This window comes from Alosa alosa, chromosome 11 (genome assembly GCF_017589495.1).
Source record: "Alosa alosa isolate M-15738 ecotype Scorff River chromosome 11, AALO_Geno_1.1, whole genome shotgun sequence".
In the NCBI taxonomy this organism is placed as follows: Eukaryota; Metazoa; Chordata; class Actinopteri; order Clupeiformes; family Clupeidae; genus Alosa; species Alosa alosa.
The window spans coordinates 33776366-33793533 of NC_063199.1; the positions used below are offsets into that span (position 1 = coordinate 33776366).

At 50.8% G+C, this 17168-nt stretch overlaps 1 protein-coding gene across 1 annotated transcript in view; it reads left to right on the top strand.

Moving 5' to 3' along the window:
• The window catches only part of ppip5k1b (diphosphoinositol pentakisphosphate kinase 1b), a 33836-nt gene that overhangs the window by 12473 nt on the left and 4195 nt on the right, over positions 1 to 17168 (top strand). The window contains 15 exon segments of the mRNA XM_048256172.1: positions 506 to 685; positions 3222 to 3260; positions 3262 to 3302; positions 3304 to 3356; positions 4017 to 4198; positions 4200 to 4292; positions 4387 to 4514; positions 5440 to 5554; positions 5670 to 5777; positions 5983 to 6099; positions 6234 to 6628; positions 7443 to 7500; positions 8644 to 8938; positions 10149 to 10243; positions 14660 to 14855. Of these exon segments, the coding sequence (XP_048112129.1) occupies positions 506 to 685; positions 3222 to 3260; positions 3262 to 3302; positions 3304 to 3356; positions 4017 to 4198; positions 4200 to 4292; positions 4387 to 4514; positions 5440 to 5554; positions 5670 to 5777; positions 5983 to 6099; positions 6234 to 6628; positions 7443 to 7500; positions 8644 to 8938; positions 10149 to 10243; positions 14660 to 14855 (2095 nt within the window).

A 17168-nucleotide genomic window follows, 5' to 3' on the forward strand; every position in this document is an offset into this window, starting at 1 on the left:
GCCCTGAGACACTTTTCTTAAGCCTGAAATCTGACACACAGTCTGTGCATCCTGATGCATTCATGTTGCTTTCAGCAACTCTGCTACTGACCGACCTAAGCTGCACATTTCCCAACACACAATTATACCTTGCATTTTGCGAGCGTGTGAACGAGTGTATGAGAGATAGATAGATACTTTATTGATCCCCAGGGGAAATTCAAGAAAGTATAAGAAGTAAGAAAGTAAAGAGAGTATTCGGTGGAAATGTACAATGCTGCTAGGACTTAAAAGAAACATTTGAAACATGTCTGGATTGGAAATACATTTTCAGACGTTTGTACAGTAAGCATGTGATTTGCCGTGATTGATGAGTCATGTCTGGACTCGTGTGAATGGCTCTCTCTGTGATTGATGAGTCATGTCTGGACTCATGAATGTCTCTCTGTGATTGAGTCATGTCTCTGTGAATGGCTGCATTGATGAGTCATGCCTTGACTCATGTGATTGGCCCTCGAAGGCGCAGGGTTCGCTGGCCCTCGAGGGCTTAACCCCCATCCTGGTGCAGATGGTGAAGAGTGCCAACATGAACGGCCTGCTGGACAGTGACAGCGACTCACTGACCGACTGCCAGCAGCGGGTCAAAGCCCATCTGCACGAGATCATGCAGCGGGAGCGCGACTTCACCAAGGGGGACTACGAGAAGGTGAACTAGCATGGCGTGCAATGTCTGGTGCCGTTGAGCACTTTGTAAAGACATTCTTAAAGATAAACATAGTAAATTAGTTATATTATTAATAATACATTACTTATATATAGTATAATGAGTAAACAATTAAATAAACAAAAAATGGACTCAACAATGTATTTTGTTGTTGGCACTGTTGACTGCCAGAATGAGAGCATCTCTCGTGGCCAATTTGTGTTTAGTTAGATAGCCAGTGGATGACTCTCACTCCTCTCTCCTCTACTCCTCTCCTCTCTCTCTCTACTCTCCTCTCTCCTCTGCTCTCTCTCTCTCTCTCTCCTGTCCTCTCACTCTCTCCTCTCTCTCTCCTCTCTTCTCTCCTCTCCACTTCTCTGCTCTCTCCTCTCCTCTCCTCTCCACTTCTCTGCTCTCTCTCCTCTCCTCTCCTCTCCTCTCTCTCCCTCTACTCTCTACTCTCCTCTCTCCTCTCCTCCTCTCTCTCCTCTCTCCTCTCCTCTCCTCTCTCCTCTCCTCTCCTCCTCTCTACTCCTCCTCCTCTCCTCTCTCCTCTCCTCCTCTCTCCTCCTCCTCTCTCCTCCTCCTCTCCTCCTCTCCTCCTCTCCTCTCTCCTCTCCCCTCTCCTCTCCTCTCTACTCTCCTCACTCCTCTCTCCTCTCCTCACTCTCCTCTCTGCTCTCCTCTCCTCACTCCTCTACTCTCCTCACTCCTCTCTCCTCTCCTCACTCTCCTCTCTGCTCTCCTCTCTACTATCCTCACTCCTCTCCTCTCCCCTCTGCTCTCCTCTCTCCTCTCCTCTCCTCTCCTCTCCTCACTCCTCACTCCTCTCTCCTCTCTCCTCTCCTCTCTCCTCCTCCTCTCCTCTCCTCTCCTCTCTCCTCTCCTCTCCTCCTCCTCTCTCTCTCCTCTCCTCTCTCACTCTCCTCTCTCCTCTCCTCTCTCCTCTCCTCTCTCCTCTCCTCTCCTCTCTCCTCTCCTCTCCTCTCCTCCTCCTCTCTCCTCTCCTCTCCCCTCTACTCCTCCTCTCTACTCTCCTCCTCCTCCTCCACTCTCTACTCCTCCTCTCCTCACTCACTCTCTACTCTCCTCCTCCTCTCCTCCTCTCTCCTCTCTCCTCTCTCTCCTCTCTGCTCTCCTCTCCTGCTCTCCTCTCCTCTCTCCTCTCCTCTCTCCTCTCCTCTCCTCTCCTCTCTCTCCTCCTCTCTCCTCTCCTCTCCTCCTCTCCTCTCCCACTCTCTCCTCCTCTCCTCCTCCTCTCCTCACTCCTCTCTCTGCTCTCCTCACTCCTCTCTCTCTCTCCTCCTCCTCTCCTCTCTCCTCTCTCCTCTCCTCTCCTCTCCTCTCCTCCTCCTCTCTCTCCTCTCTCCTCTCCTCTCTCCTTTCTCCTCTCCTCTCTCCTCTCTCCTCACTCTCCTCTCCTCTCTCCTCCTCCTCTCCTCTCCTCTCCTCTACTCTCCTCTCTCCTCCTCTCCTCCTCTCCTCTCCTCCTCTCCTCTCTCCTCTCCTCTCTCTCCTCTCCTCTCTCCACTCCTCCCTCTACTCTCCTCTCTCCTCTCTCCTCCTCTCCTCTCCTCTCTCCTCTCTCCCCTCTCCTCTCCTCTCCTCTCTCCTCTCTCTCTCTCCTCTCTCCTCCACTCTCCTCCTCTTCTCCTCTCCTCCTCCTCTACTCCTCTCCTCCTCCTCTCCTCCTCCTCCTCTCCTCTCCTCCTCCTCTCCTCACTCCTCCTCTCCTCTCCTCTCCTCTCCTCCTCTCTCCTCTCCTCTCCTCCTCCTCCTCCTCTCTCCTCTCCTCTCCTCTCCTCCTCTCCTCCTCTCCTCCTCCTCCTCTCCTCTCCTCACTCTCCTCTCCTCTCTCCTCTCTACTCTCCTCTCTCCTCTCCTCTCCTCTCTACTCTCCTCTCCTCCTCTCTCCTCTCTCCTCTCCTCTCCTCTCTCCTCTCCTCTCTACTCTCCTCTCTCCTCTCCTCTCTCCTCCTCTCCTCTCTCCTCCTCTCTCTCCTCCTCTCTCCTCCTCTCTCCCCTCCTCTCTCCTCTCTCCTCTCCTCCTCTCCTCTCCTCTCTCCTCTCTCCTCCTCTCTCCTCTCTCCTCTCTCTCCTCACTCTCCTCTCCTCCTCTCCTCTCCTCTCCTCTCCTCACTCTCCTCTCTGCTCTCCTCTCCTCCTCCTCTCTCCTCTCCTCTCCTCTCTACTCTCCTCTCTCTCCTCTCTCCTCTCCTCCTCTCTCCTCTCCTCTCCTCTCTCCTCCTCTCTCTCCTCACTCTCCTCCTCCTCTCACTCTCTCTCTCCTCTCCTCACTCTCCACCTCGCTTCTCTCCTCCGCCTCCTCTCTCCTCCTCTCCTCTCTCCTCTCCTCTCCTCTCCTCCTCCTCCTCTCTGCTCTCCTCTCCTCACTCCTCTCTCTCTCTCTCCTCCTCCTCTCCTCTCTCCTCTCTCTCTCTCTCCTCTCTCCTCTCTCCTCTCCTCTCCTCCTCTCCTCTCCTCACTCCTCACTCCTCACTCCTCTCTCCTCTCTCCCTCCTCTCTGCTCTCCTCACAGCTGCTGGCTCCTACAGGCAGCCCATCCCTCATCAGCTCCCTTGAAGATCATAAGAGCAGCAGTGAAGACCTGTGATGCAGTGCCTTATCCGGGGTCTCACGCCAATCCGTGAAACTGGAGATCCCAAATCTGCAAGTGAGCCACTCAGGGCTGGATCGGTGCTCTGGTCATTTAAAATAGCCTTGAATTTGCTTTGAAATGGGCAGATTAAGCAAACAAACAAAACAAGCTGTTTGCTGTTAAACCACTTGCTGGCCTGGTGAGGTTGTTTGACGCAGAAAGAGGTGATCATGTATGGGTCAGTGAAGTCAAGAGTGGCTTTATTGTGAATTTCTTTACATGCTGAGTCATACAAAGAATTTGAAATTTCGTTCTTACTTTCCCATGCAGACATACTTTAAATACAGACATAGACATGCTTTAGACAGACATAGCCATGAACAATAAACATTAAATTAAAGTCACGAGACTGAAATATAGAACATGTATGTATTAACAATGAAATATAGGACATATATAAAAAAAAAAATGAAGAGTTGTGTTGTATATTTATATAGTCTTAACAGTTACATGAAGTTTAAACTTGTTAGCTTGTGTGACCTGTATATTTACATTGATATGCAGTATGCAGTAATTTCAAGTATATCAGGCTTGATGTGGAAGCAGCAACACGTTAGGCTGCGCAGTCACAGTGCAGTTCCACAGGGGCGGTGTTGGGGGGGGGGGGGGGGGGGGGGGGGGGGGGGGGGATTAGGGTAGACAGGATCAGGAAAAGGGTGTTTTTTTCTCTCTCAGACCTGCAGCTGTACCACAGCGAGACGCTGAAATGGTGTTTTTTTTTTCTCTCAGACCTGCAGCTGTACCTGGCGAGCGCTGGAGCTCATGCTGCAACTTGGTCCAAACTGGAAAGGGGACTTCGCACCAAAGGCGGCCATCACGACATCAGCAAGATCCCCGACATCTACGACTGCATCAAGTCACGACACGCAGCACAACGCCTCCCTGGCCCTGGAGGACACGCTGGAGCTCTTCCACTTGTCAAGGCCCTGGCGGACATCATCATCCCCCCAGGTACTTCCCCTCTCTGGGGGCGGGCGGTTTAGGTGCTCCTCGATCTCAAGGTGCTTCTGGGACATGTTGCAACTCTGTTGTGTTCACTGTGCAGGAGTATGGCATCAGCAGGCCAGAGAAGCTGGACATTGCCAGCGCCTACTGCCTGCCCCTGACCAAGAAGATCCAGCTGGACCTGCAGAGGACTCACGAGGACGAGGCTGTGAACAAGCTGCACCCACTGTGAGCATCCGTGCATTTCTGCACCCTACATCTCCACCCCTGTGAAAACCCCTGTGAGATGTGTGTGGGTCTTGTGTGGGTCTTGTGTGTGGGAAGGAAGTACACAGCTGCTTTAATCTAAATCAGTTGAGATAATCAGCGCTCCAGACCTGGGCCATTTGACGTTGTGTGTCAAGGTGAAAACCCTGTGTGTGTGTGTGTGGGTCTTGTGTGGAGTGTATGTGTGGGTCTTGTGTGGGTGTGTGTGTGTGGAGTGTGTGTGTGTGGGTGTGTGTGTGTGTGGTGTGTGTGTGTGGAGTGTGTGTGTGTGGGTGTGTGTGTTGGGTTGGGTGTGTGTGTGTGTGGAGTGTGTGTGTGTGGGTCTTGTGTGTGTGTGTGTGTGTGGGTCTTGTGTGTGTGTGTGTGTGTGTGGGTCTTGTGTGTGTGTGTGTGTGTGGGTCTTGTGTGTGTGTGTGTGTGTGTGGTCTTGTGTGGAATGTGTGTGTGGGTCTTGTGTGGGAATGTGTGTGTGTGTGGGTCTTATTATTGGAGTGTATGTGTGGGTCGTGTGTGTGTGTGTAGTGTGTGTCTTGTGTGTGGGTCTTGTGTGGTATTTATTATGTGTGTGGGTGTGTGTGGGTCTTATGTGGAATGTGTGTATTATTATCAAGGTCTTGTGGAATGTGTGTGTGTGTGTGTGTGTGGGTCTTGTGTGGAATGTGTGTGTGTGTGGGTCTTGTGTGGAATGTGTGTGTGGGGGGTTCTTCTTCATTTAGATGCACTCTAGTGTAATATGAAAGAGATCGGCCCATTGGAGTGGAACCCTGTGAGTAATCTGACTCTGTCCTTCGTCTCCTCTGGTGGTTCAGGTACTGTGTGTGTGTGTGTGTGGAGTGGAACCCTGTGAGTAATCCGTCTCTGTCCTTCGTCTCCTCTGGTGGTTCAGGTACTCCCGAGGCGTGATGTCTCCGGGTCGCCATGTGCGGACCCGGCTCTACTTCACCAGCGAGAGTCACGTCCACTCCCTGCTCAACGTCTTCCGCTACGGTGGCCTGCTCAGCGTAAGTCTGACCATGTGCACAGGGGTCATAATGCAGCAAGCGCAAAACATCCTGACGTCCCCACTACTAAAAGTGAACGTGTGTGTGTGTGTGTGTGTGTGTGTGTGTGTGACAGGAGGAGAAAGATGAGCAGTGGAGGCAGGCGATGGATTACCTCGGTGCTGTTTCTGAGCTCAATTACATGACTCAAATAGTCATAATGCTGTACGAGGACAACAACAAGGTGAGCGTCCATCTTTCATTCACCTCCCACAGCCTGGCCCTGTAGCACCTCATAGTTCCTCTCATATGAGTGTGCGTGTCTCTGTGTGTGTGTGTGTGTGTGTGTGTGTCTCTGTGTGTGTGTGTGTGTCTGTGTGTCTGTTTGTGTGTCTCTGTGTGTGTGTGTGTGTGTGTGTGTGTGTGTGTGTGTGTGTGGTCCTGGACAGGATCCATCCTCTGAGGAGCGCTTCCATGTTGAGCTGCACTTCAGCCCTGGAGTGAAGGGAGGAGATGACGATGACAACGCCCCTTTGGGCTTCGGCTTCCGTCCAGCCTCATCTGAGGTGAGCGTTGTGTGTGTGTGTGTGTGTGTGTGTGTGTGTGAGTGTTTGTGTTTATTTACCGGTGTTTGAGTGGGATTGAATGGGAGTACGTAAAAGCCAGGCTACTGTTGAGGTGTTTGATCTGATTCCTATAGAATCATGAGAAGCAGACCAACCCAGGAAGCTTGGAGGACCTGTCCCAGGATGCACCTGAGCGGGCCATGCTCTCCGACCCCATCTGCATCCTGAAGAAGTCTCAGCTGATTCGGAGCAGGAAGACCGGCTCCATGGAGGTGACCACACCGACCAACCGCGTTCATGTAGGGCGTGTCCAGCTCTGCAACCACGTTCATGTAGGGCGTGTCCAGCTCTGCAACCGCGTTCATGTAGGGCGTGTCCAGCTCTGCAACCGCGTTCATGTAGGGCGTGTAGGGCAAAGTCCAGCTCTGCAACCGCGTTCATGTAGGGCGTGTAGGGCAAAGTCCAGCTCTGTAACTGCACTGTGCCCAGTAACTCAAGGGCCAGTGTCATTATCAGGGTTTGCGTTATCTCTGAAATGAGCCGAGTGTGTGTGTGTGTGTGTGTGGTGTGTGTGTGTGTGTGTGTGTAGGCGCTAATGTTGCCATGACTCTCGTAGTTGCTGCACTTTGTGTGTGCCTGTTGTTCCATGTCAGTTTTGAGCAACGCTGTTGTACAGTATGTCCATTAATGTTCTCTCTTGTGTTTCTGTGAATGCTTGTGTTAAAGCAACACCAAAGAACTGTTCCTCTGTCGCACGCACGCTATTTGTTTATACAGCACCGGCTTTGCAAATAACAATGTCCACAGACAAGGTAGAATATGTGCAGGATTTTATGAAAGATGCGATGTGATGCGACATCAAGCGCCAAGAAGTTAAATTTGTAGTTTCTTATGTCTCATTCATCGAACTACAGATCCGCTACCGATCTGGCAAACTTGCATAGTGTGGTTATAGCGATGGGGGCTGCTGGCCGGAGAAATGCAAGTGCCGTTCACCTGTTACAAGTTATTGAACCACTGAAGCGATTTTGGAAGCTTATTATTTTAAGGTACAAAACTCTTTTTGTGTTGCTTTATCGCATTATGTTTGTTTATATGTGTTTATTTGTGTCTACGTGTGTCTGTGTGCATATGTATGTGTGTGTGTATTATTGTGGTGTGTGTGGATTTTATGAAATGTCCCTGATCCTCAGTTTTGTTAGACATCAAGCGCGGATGGCTCATTTGTAGTTTTCTTAGAGTCAAGGCCAGCGGCCTTCATCTTTCCCTCGCTCTGCCCCCAACCATCCGCTTCGCTCCCCACACCACATCTGGCATCTAGCAAACTTGCGCCCGGTTATTAGTTTGGGCCTGGATGACGATGGCCTTGCCCACAAGCTGCGGGAGGCGAATGTGCTGGAGGTCAGCAGGGGCTTAGTGCTTTACAAGGGGGGAGATGAACCAGTGCTAGCGATTTTGGAAACATTATTTTAAAAGGGCAAAAACTGGGGGGGCAGTGCTTGGGGCATTATGTTTGTTTATATGTGTTTATTTGGGGGGGAGGTGCTGGGGCGCCAATGTATGTGTGTGTGTGGGGGGCAGGTGGTGTGTGTGGGGGCTGGGGGGCAGTGCTGGGGGGCAGTGCTGGGGGTCAGGTTTTGTCGGGGGCTGGGGGGCAGTCCAGCTCCTCAGCAGGGGCTCCAGTGCTGAGGGGGCTGTTCCCTCCTGCTCTAGCCAGTCCCTGAGTCAGGAGCGGCCTGGTGAGTATCATCTTTCCTACGCTCTGCCCCCAACCAGCCGCAGACTGGCGCTCCCCCACAATCACCACATCTGGCAGCATGGAGCCTCTAGAGGCCGGTGATGCTGACCCTGGGCAGTGATGACCCTGGGCGGTGATGACCCTGGGCCTGGATGACCGCGTTGGTGGCCACGGCGCCTTGGTCTAAGCTCAGCAGAGGCAGGTTAGTGTGGAGGTCAGCAGGGGGGGCTGGGGGAGGCGTGCAGGCTGGAGGGCAGTGCTGGGGGGGGCAGTACAGGAGCTGGGGGAGGCACTGATGCTAGAGAGGTCAGCAGAGGGCCAGGGGAGCAGTGCTGGGGGCAGTGCTGGGGGGGCGGCTCACGAGCTGAGGGGAGCAGTGCTGGGGGAAAATTGCTGAGGGGCAATGGTAGGGAGGTCCAGCAGGGGCTGGGGGGGCAGTACAGGAGGTCAGCAGGGGCTGGGGGCAGTGCTGGGGGGCAGTGCTGGGGGCAGTGCTGGGGGCAGTACAGGGCTGGGGTGGTGCTTAGGGGGCAGTGCTGGGGCAGTAGTGTTGTGTGCTGGGGGGCAGTGCTGGTGTGTGCTGGGGCAGTGCTGTTGTGTGCTGGGGCAGTGCTGGTGTGTGCTGGGGCAGTAGTGTTGTGTGCTGGGCAGTAGTGTTGTGTGCTGGTGTGTGCTGGGGCAGTGCTGTTGTGTGCTGGGGCAGTGTGGTGTGTGCTGGGGCAGTGTGTTGTGTGCTGGTGTGTGCTGGGGGCTGGGGCTGGGGCAGTGCTGGGCACAAAGGTGTTGCGCTGGTGTGTGCTGGGCAGTGGTGCCGGGGCAGTAGGCCAGGTGCTGGGGCAGTGCTGGTGTTGTGTGCTGGGGCAGCAGCTGGCCAGCAGGGGGCAGTGCTGGTGTGTGCTGGGGCAGGGGCAGTGCTGGGGGGCTGGAGGGGCAGTGCTGGGGGTAGTACAGGGCTGGGGGCAGTGCTAGAGGTCAGCAGGGGCAGTGGGGGCAGTGCTAGAGGTCAGCAGGGGCTGGGGGCAGTGCTGGGGGGCAGTGCTGGGGGCAGTGCTGGGGGGGCAGTACGGGGCTGGGGGGCAGTGCTGGGGGGCAGTACAGGAGGTCAGCACGGGGCTGGGGGGCAGTGCTGGGGGGCAGTACAGGAGGTCAGCAGGGGGCTGGGGGGCAGTGCTGGGGGGCAGTGCTGGGAATATGCGTCCCTCCTGCCAGCTGTGAGCTAAATAAGGAAGCTGGCGGCCTCCGCAGGCTCTGTTCCTGTGTTATCGCTCCTACATCAGCCCTTGTCTGTGGGGTCGGGAGGAACGCTTCACCGCCGCCAGCGTAGGATTGTCAGCTGCTTTGGTTTCCGATGGTAACACATCGGAGTGATACTGTATGTTCGCCTGGCTACTTGGTAGCTGTGTTGCTGTGGCCAAGCTGCAGATAGCTTGCTGTCTGTCGGCTGTAGAACATGCCTGACAGGCTTTGAGGGGCGTAACTGTGAAGGTGCTGGAATGTGCTGACGTCATGGGGATGCATGTGGTGTGCTGTGGGCCACCGTAGCGACGCTGCCTCGACTGGAATGGAGCCCTGAACCGGCCAATGAAATGTGTGTGAGCTTTCCATTAATACTTAATGTGGTATGCGCTCTGAGAGTCTAGCAGTAGTGGTGTAAGCTCCTTTTATTCTCTCAGGGTAGTTCAGAACATTAAAACCACCTGACCGCTGATGTCGCCTAACAACTGTTTATGTGACCGCTAAAACTATCACCTGCAAACACACACTAATGCAGACACACAAACACCACCATGCGCACTCACTCTGTTCCAACACACAGTTAAACACACACACACACACACTCACACAGATACACACCCTCACACAACAGCACACACACACACACACACACACACACACACACACACACACACACACACACAGATACAGATACACACCCTCACACAACAGCACACACACACACACACAGATACACACACTCACACAACAGCACACACACACACACACACACACATACACACCCTCACACAACAGCACACACACACACACACACACACACACACACACACACAGATACACACCCTCACACAACAGCACACACAACAGGCACAGGTGGAGCCTGTCTGGTGTTTGAAGTGTAGTGCAGCTCAGATGGCAAAAGCTCCCATAAGCCCCCCCTGTACAGGAGCACTTAGATCACTGAGGGAGGGCCTGCATGCGTGGTGCTGAGTACTGAGGGAGGGCCTGCATGCGTGGTGCTGAGTACTGAGGGAGGGCCTGCATGTGTGGCTGAGTACTAACACCCCCCCCACAGGGAGTCTGGTTTCGGGCCTCTTCAGCGCCGCAGGCCGGGCTGTCTCTTGCAGCCCCAACCTCAGCGACCTTGGCCACGCAGCCCCCGAGCACATGGTACGTCCCGCCACACCTGAGGATCAGGCCGCCAGACCCCTGTCTAGGTTCTCTAGATTCCTCCCAAAATCATCCTCTATGATCCTGATTCTCTAGATTCCTCCTAAAATCATCCTCTATGATCCTGATTGTCTAGATTCTCTAGATTCCTCCCAAATCATCCTCTATGATCCTGATTGTCTAGATTCTTCCCAATATGATCCTACTGCAAAGCATGATTAGTGATCGGTGGAGTCTATTTTCCTCAGAAGATCCTTCATGTCAGCCCTGTTTACATCCCAGTTGCACTGTGTGTGATGTAACTCTAACTCCAATCCTTACACTAGTTTGGTTTATGTGCAAAGTATCAATGTGCTGTTGCTTAACATTTCTGAAAATGTTCCATAGATCTCAACTGTGTTGTGAGGCTGAAGTAAGGGTTATGTAATATGAAGTATTGCGAGACATTCTCCATCTAGGGACTCAGAGCGGCTTCTTGCTAGCTTCCTCTATTTGCTGTCTGCCTGGATGCCAAACTGCGGAGACACTAGCCTCCGGCCACACTGTTACCTTCCCTATGTCCCTGTCGTCCTATTCAAGGGCTGTCCATAGCTGCTGGTCCCTCTCTAGTCGTCCTCTTAAAGGACTGTCCATAGCTGCTGGTTCTGAGGACGTCTGGCCACTGTGGTGCCCTGAGTGGCATATAATCAGCTGCCACAGCTGGAGTCTCTCTCTCTCTCTCAATCCCACCTGTTAAACCGCTGCAGGCCCTGAATTCACTCTCTTCTTTGCCCATAAACACTCACACTTACCTGCCCTCAATCTGCCCAAATACCCCCGCCTCCCCACCAACCTCCTTTTTTTTGAAAAAGCCTTTTGTTGAGTTCTTGTAATTAATTAATTCTTATATTAGGATACTTAGTGGCCTTATTGTCTAGCTGATTACTATGCTGTTGTAGGTTGTAAGTCCCATGTTCTCTAGCCAAGTGGGTTTAAGAGATGGCTGGTGCTTATCTAGAGGGAGTAGAGGTGGCTTATCCTGTTCATAGAAATTAGCACTTCTCGACGCAGCCCTCCACTAGATTCAATTGACTTGCATGAGAGTGAGATCACTTGATTGCCCTAATGACAGGCCCACACAAGAGGTGATCTTACAAACCTGTGTGGAACTGTGATCTGTGATTTGCTTGCCATGTCCTCTTGCTTTGGGGACAGAGGACATGGCGTGTAATTTGAGATGCTGCAAACTCACTGGAACTAACAGAAAGCGATCCCAACCTTCCCGCATGGGAGCGCATCGCTCTACCCTCAGCCGTTCTGCCACCTTCACAATTTGGATTTCACAGTGAAGCCCTGGACGTCAGGCGCCGTTTGAATATTTTAGGACTAGAATTAATTGTTTCATAATCTACCATTCATTTCAGTCATGGATAACTTCAAAATGTTTATTTTTGATATGTAGTCCATCTGGGAAAAGTTATAGTCGAGATGGACAGTATTCACTTCAGTGCATTTTGTGTTGTGGTAGAATGTAGTTACTAAGGAAATGTGGTTCATTTACACTGGCAGCTAAAGATTTTATTAAGTAGCTTTCACTTCTATTTCCCAGAATACTTGCTGTTGAGAGTTCAGTGGAATATAGAACAAAGGTTGTGCAATGACAGTTTTATCCACCTGGTGTCACTATGATTCAACGTAAAAGGCAGTCAAGTGAAATAGTGCAGCGTCATGGTGTTGGGTTCAGCTCAAAAGACAGACAGACTCCTTTACTTGCAAGCAAGCTGAATTATGCGTTTCTTTTTGCTTTTAATAGGATGTTCACATTGATGTACACCAGAATAAGGTACAGAGGAACAGAGTTTTAAAGACTTTTGGCTCAAGAGCCTTGTATGTGATGCTGTTATTACAATTCAATGACTCAATAACTCAATGACTCGTAGGAATTGATGGGGTGCAGCTTTTTTTCTTTGACTCCCTTTGGTCTGTTGAAAGAGATCATCTGAGATCATCTGTTTTGAGGACAGCTTTTCAGTGTGCTGCTTCTTTCATCCCATACCATCATCAGGAATGTCCTTTTACCCATCTGTCTCCATATCATTCAGCTCCACACACACACACACACACACACACACACACACACACACACACACACACACACACACACACAGACATCTCATAAAGGCACACATTCTCCTTCCAATGCTGTGTCAGTAACACCAGTTGCCTCTTTTATCTCCTCAGAGTTGTTCTCTATGCCGGCAGTAAAGAGATTTTCTGTGTCATATGCCAGGCATCCGACTAACGGTATGTCTGCTGTTTTCCAGTTCCTCTTCCCCCTGCCCTGCCATTGCATGCCCACCGGGGGGAGCACCTCTCCACCGCTCCGCAGTCATTACTTTGTGCCCAAACTGTGCTTCACTCCCGACAGCTGTTATTTTTTTCTCCAGAACCTTCTCCTCACAGTGACCTTTCACCTCCTGTTTCACCCCCTGTTTCACCTCCTGTTTCACCTCCTGTTTCACCTCCTGTTTCACCTCCTCTCTAATTCACTTGTGCTTTCTGGACTCAATGGTGGATGCGCCTCTTTTCCCCTATGGATATATGCATGCACTTGTGTGTACATCAATATATCTGAGGTTTTGGAGATATATTTGCGTGTGTGCCAATGAAGATTTCATGCACTGCGTCTCCCCTCCACATAATCACTCTCATTCCACTCGTGGGGAAATGTTTAACCCTTTCACAGCACCTGCGTGTCAGATGCCTATGGGGCATACATGTCTTTTCTTCTTCAGCATCTAGTGTGAATCTGTGTGTGAATGGCTCTTTCTATGGACACAAGCACACTGTACTGTAGTGGATGTCTCAGTGTTGGTGAAGCCAAAGCCTAGGGATGGGCATCGTTAAGAAATTCTTGATATCGATGCCATTGTCGAGTCTGCTTATCGATGCGATTCCTTATCGATTCCCATTTCGATTCCTGTACCATTTGCTAAACACTTACAGGATGGCTTTGAGAGTTGTTGGCTTTGAATGTCTAATTTAAAGTGATTTTAGACAATGCATATCAAGTGTGCAATATCAATACAGAAGTTGATGCTTTAAAATTTCAAAAAAAGGAAAAATTTCTAAAACAAAGCTTTGTATTGGAATCGTTAGTGGAATCGTTAACATGTGGATGTGTTATACGATTCTGATGGATCGGAATGTTTGGAACCGGTTCCTTACCAATACCTGGAACCAATTGCCAAGCCTACCAAGGAGCTGAATCTTCTGCGTCGGAGGATTCCGAGTGGATTCCATGTTGGATTTTGATGTGTTTGCCGTTTTGCTTTCCTTCTGTCATTGTATTGTGTTCTCCCAGAAAGCATCTGAGTTTCTGTTGCAGATGTTTTCTGTCTGTGTGTTTGTTGAAGAGTAGTTGTGTTGAGGTTTCTGTATGCAGATGTTCTCTGCCTGTGTATGTGTTGAAGAGTAGTTGTGTTGAGGTTTCTGTATGCAGATGTTCTCTGTCTGTGTGTGTGTTGAAGAGTAGTTGTGTTGAGGTTTCTGTATGCAGATGTTCTCTGCCTGTGTGTGTGTTGAAGAGTAGTTGTGTTGAGGTTTCTGTATGCAGATGTTCTCTGTCTGTGTGTGTGTTGAGGTTTCTGTATGCAGATGTTCTCTGCCTGTGTATGTGTTGAAGAGTAGTTGTGTTGAGGTTTCTGTATGCAGATGTTCTCTGCCTGTGTGTGTGTTGAAGAGTAGTTGTGTTGAGGTTTCTGTATGCAGATGTTCTCTGCCTGTGTATGTGTTGAAGAGTAGTTGTGTTGAGGTTTCTGTATGCAGATGTTCTCTGCCTGTGTGTGTGTTGAAGAGTAGTTGTGTTGAGGTTTCTGTATGCAGATGTTCTCTGTCTGTGTGTGTGTTGAAGAGTAGTTGTGTTGGGTACCAGCAGAGCGCTGGCCTTGGTAATGAGTCAGCCTAGTTGGGATGCAGGCGGACTGCCGTCATCACATGATCCTATATTTCTTATCCTCTTTATTTCTGCCCCTCCTCCATCCCCTTGACTGTATCATCCTTTCTTTTCAGCCTTATCCTTTTATCAGTCTCCACCATTTCCTCTTAATTCTCTCTCTCCCTCCCTCTCTTTCTCTCTCCCTCCCTCCACTACCTGCTCTTCATATAGTCCACTCCTTTTTTCACTGCTTCCCACTAATCCTATTCCTTCCCCTCCTCCCCTCCTCCTTTCCCTCTCTTCCTCTCTTCTCTCTCCTTCCTCTCTATTCCCCCTCTCCCTCTTCTCTTTTCCCTCCTCCCCTCCTCCTTTCCCTCTCTTCCTCTCTTCTCTCTCCTTCCTCTCTATTCCCCCTCTCCCTCTTCTCTTTTCCCTCCTCCCTCCTCCTTTCCCTCTCTTCCTCTCTATTCCCCCTCTCCCTCTTCTCTTTTCCCTCCTCCCCTCCCTCTCTCTTCCCTCGTTCTTCCTCCGTTCTTCCTCCTCCAGAGCCAGAGGAGGAGCAGCGTGTTGTCCAGCTGCTGTGTGGTCTGCCCGGTGGCCCGGCTCTGGCTGACCACCTCCACCACTGCTCCTACCACCTCCGCCTGCTCACCACGTGGCTGAGCTCTGGCCAGGAGCCGCCCGAGGGCCTCTCTGGTCGGCAACCCAGTCCTGACCCCCCAACCCTCCTCTCCTGTCCCTCTCCACCACTGCCCCCTCTGTGTCTCCTCACTCTTCCCCACACCTCCTTCCTGTCCCCTCTCTTCATGTTGTTTCTCCACACCTCCTTCCTGTCCCCTCTCTTCATGTTGTTTCTCCACACCTCCTTCCTGTCCCCTCTCTTCATGTTGTTTCTCCACACCTCCTTCCTGTCCCCTCTCTTCATGTTGTTTCTCCACACCTCCTTCCTGTCCCCTCTCTTCATGTTGTTTCTTACTTCTGTTTGTCTTTCCTCTTCCTCTTCTTTTCTTTCTTCGTTCTAGTGCAGTTCCATTCTTTCTTTCTTTCTTTCTTTCTTTCTTTCTTTGTGTTTTGTCACTTCCTCCCTCCCTTCATTTCTCTCCTGTCTCCCCCTCTTCTGAATACACTGACCAGTGTATTAATATGCCCGTTGTCCTCCGTGCCTCAGTCCTGTCCTCCCTCTCTCGTCCCCGTACCTCAGTCCTGTCCCCTCTCTCGTCCCTGTGCACGGTTCTGCATGCTGGCCGCAGGAGACAGGTGGCTCCAGAGCAGCAGGCTTATTTTGTAAGAATGAGAGCCACTTGAGATGAGAGCCCAAGAACGTTTCCCACGTGTTTGCATGTTTTCTGTAAATGGAGAATCTGGGACGCTTGAGGCTGGCCTCGCGGCGCTCCGCCTTCACTGTGCGTCTGCTGCAGCCGTGGAGTCGAGTGCCTTGCGCCATGCGCTTTGTGCTGTGCGCTTTGTGAATGAGCTCATGAATGGCATTACTGATACCTGCGCTGCTTTTGTAATGATATGTTAAGCCTGGCATGCCACCATGGCTGCAGCTGGATGAGCTTTGGGACTAAACAACCCTCCACAGAGCTGACAGAAGCTTTGTTCTGTCGCCGCGTGCTCACCAAAGGGATGTATCTCAGTTGTTGAGTGCCTGAATGCTGTTGTAAACCAAACTCAAAACTTTGGATAAAAGATTTATATTCAAATTTCCTTTCATCTGTGGAGAGGTGGGATTGTGGCTGGGAGTATGATGTTGGAATAGGTTAGAGTAGCCGATGTTTGGCACAGGCGCTGAGCAACTCTGCCATTTCATTACACTGTTCAGTCTTAGATGCTACAGTATTAAGATGTATTATGGTCATATGGTGTGACATTATGCAGAATGAACATCGGCTTACAGACATCTTGCGTCTTTTGTTTATAAAACCGCTTGGCCCTTACATCAGTCTCCATTACTGCTTACTCATTTAGTCTGCTCCTCACCCTCCTCCCCCTGTTCTCTGTGTCACCCCTTCCTCCCTCTCTCTCTCCCTCTCTTTTTTTCCTCTCTCCCTCGCTCACTATCACTATCCCTCTCTCTCTTTCCCTCTCTTTTTTTCTCTCTCCCTCGCTCACTATCACTATCCTTCTCTCTCTCTCCCCCTCTCTCTCTCCTCATGCAAATGAAGAAGGGATGGAGCAGAACGGAATGGCGTGTTTGCTCCTAGCTGCAGTTGCTATGTCAACTGAATGTTGTATTTGCACAGACATTTGGAGACGAGTCAAATGAGGGGGAGAGAGAGAGAGAGAGAGAGAGCTGAGGGTACGTGTTGGGGTAAAGGCACCACATTTTGGAGAATGAATTCAGTTGTTAGTGAGTGAGTAACACACTTGTAATTCAGTGCAGAGACCTTTGCAAGAGGTAAAAGCAAACATAAATGCCGTCCGTCACCGTGGTTATGAGAGAGATCCCCCACTCCCCCTCCTGATTGCAGTTCTTTTCTTCTGATTGATGAGGCTGGAGCTGCCTCACTAAAACTCTTTAAAATTACAACTCTACGCACATCAAGTAACACCTCTCCCTTTCACTCCCACTTTGATTTCTGTAGTATTATGAAAAGGCGAAGGCCCCTAATCATTTGGCTCTAGATCTCACTGTGGGGTGGATTTGTCTCGTATGCGCTGTTCTGTTATTCTGCTGGTCAGAGGGAAGTTTGTGGATAATGTTGTGATGTGCATTCTGCTGGTCAGTTTTGTGGATAATGTTGTGATGTGCATTCTGCTGGTCAGAGGGAGGTTTGTGGATAATGTTGTGATGTGCATTCTGCTGGTCAGTTTTGTGGATAATGTGATGTGCATTCTGCTGGTCAGAGGGAGGTTTGTGGATAATGTTGTGATGTGCATTCTGCTGGTCAGAGGGAGATTTATGGATAATGTTGTGATGTGCATTCTGCTGGTCAGAGGGAAGTTTATGGATAATGTTGTGATGTGCATTCTGCTGGTCAGAGGTAGATTTATGGATAATGTTGT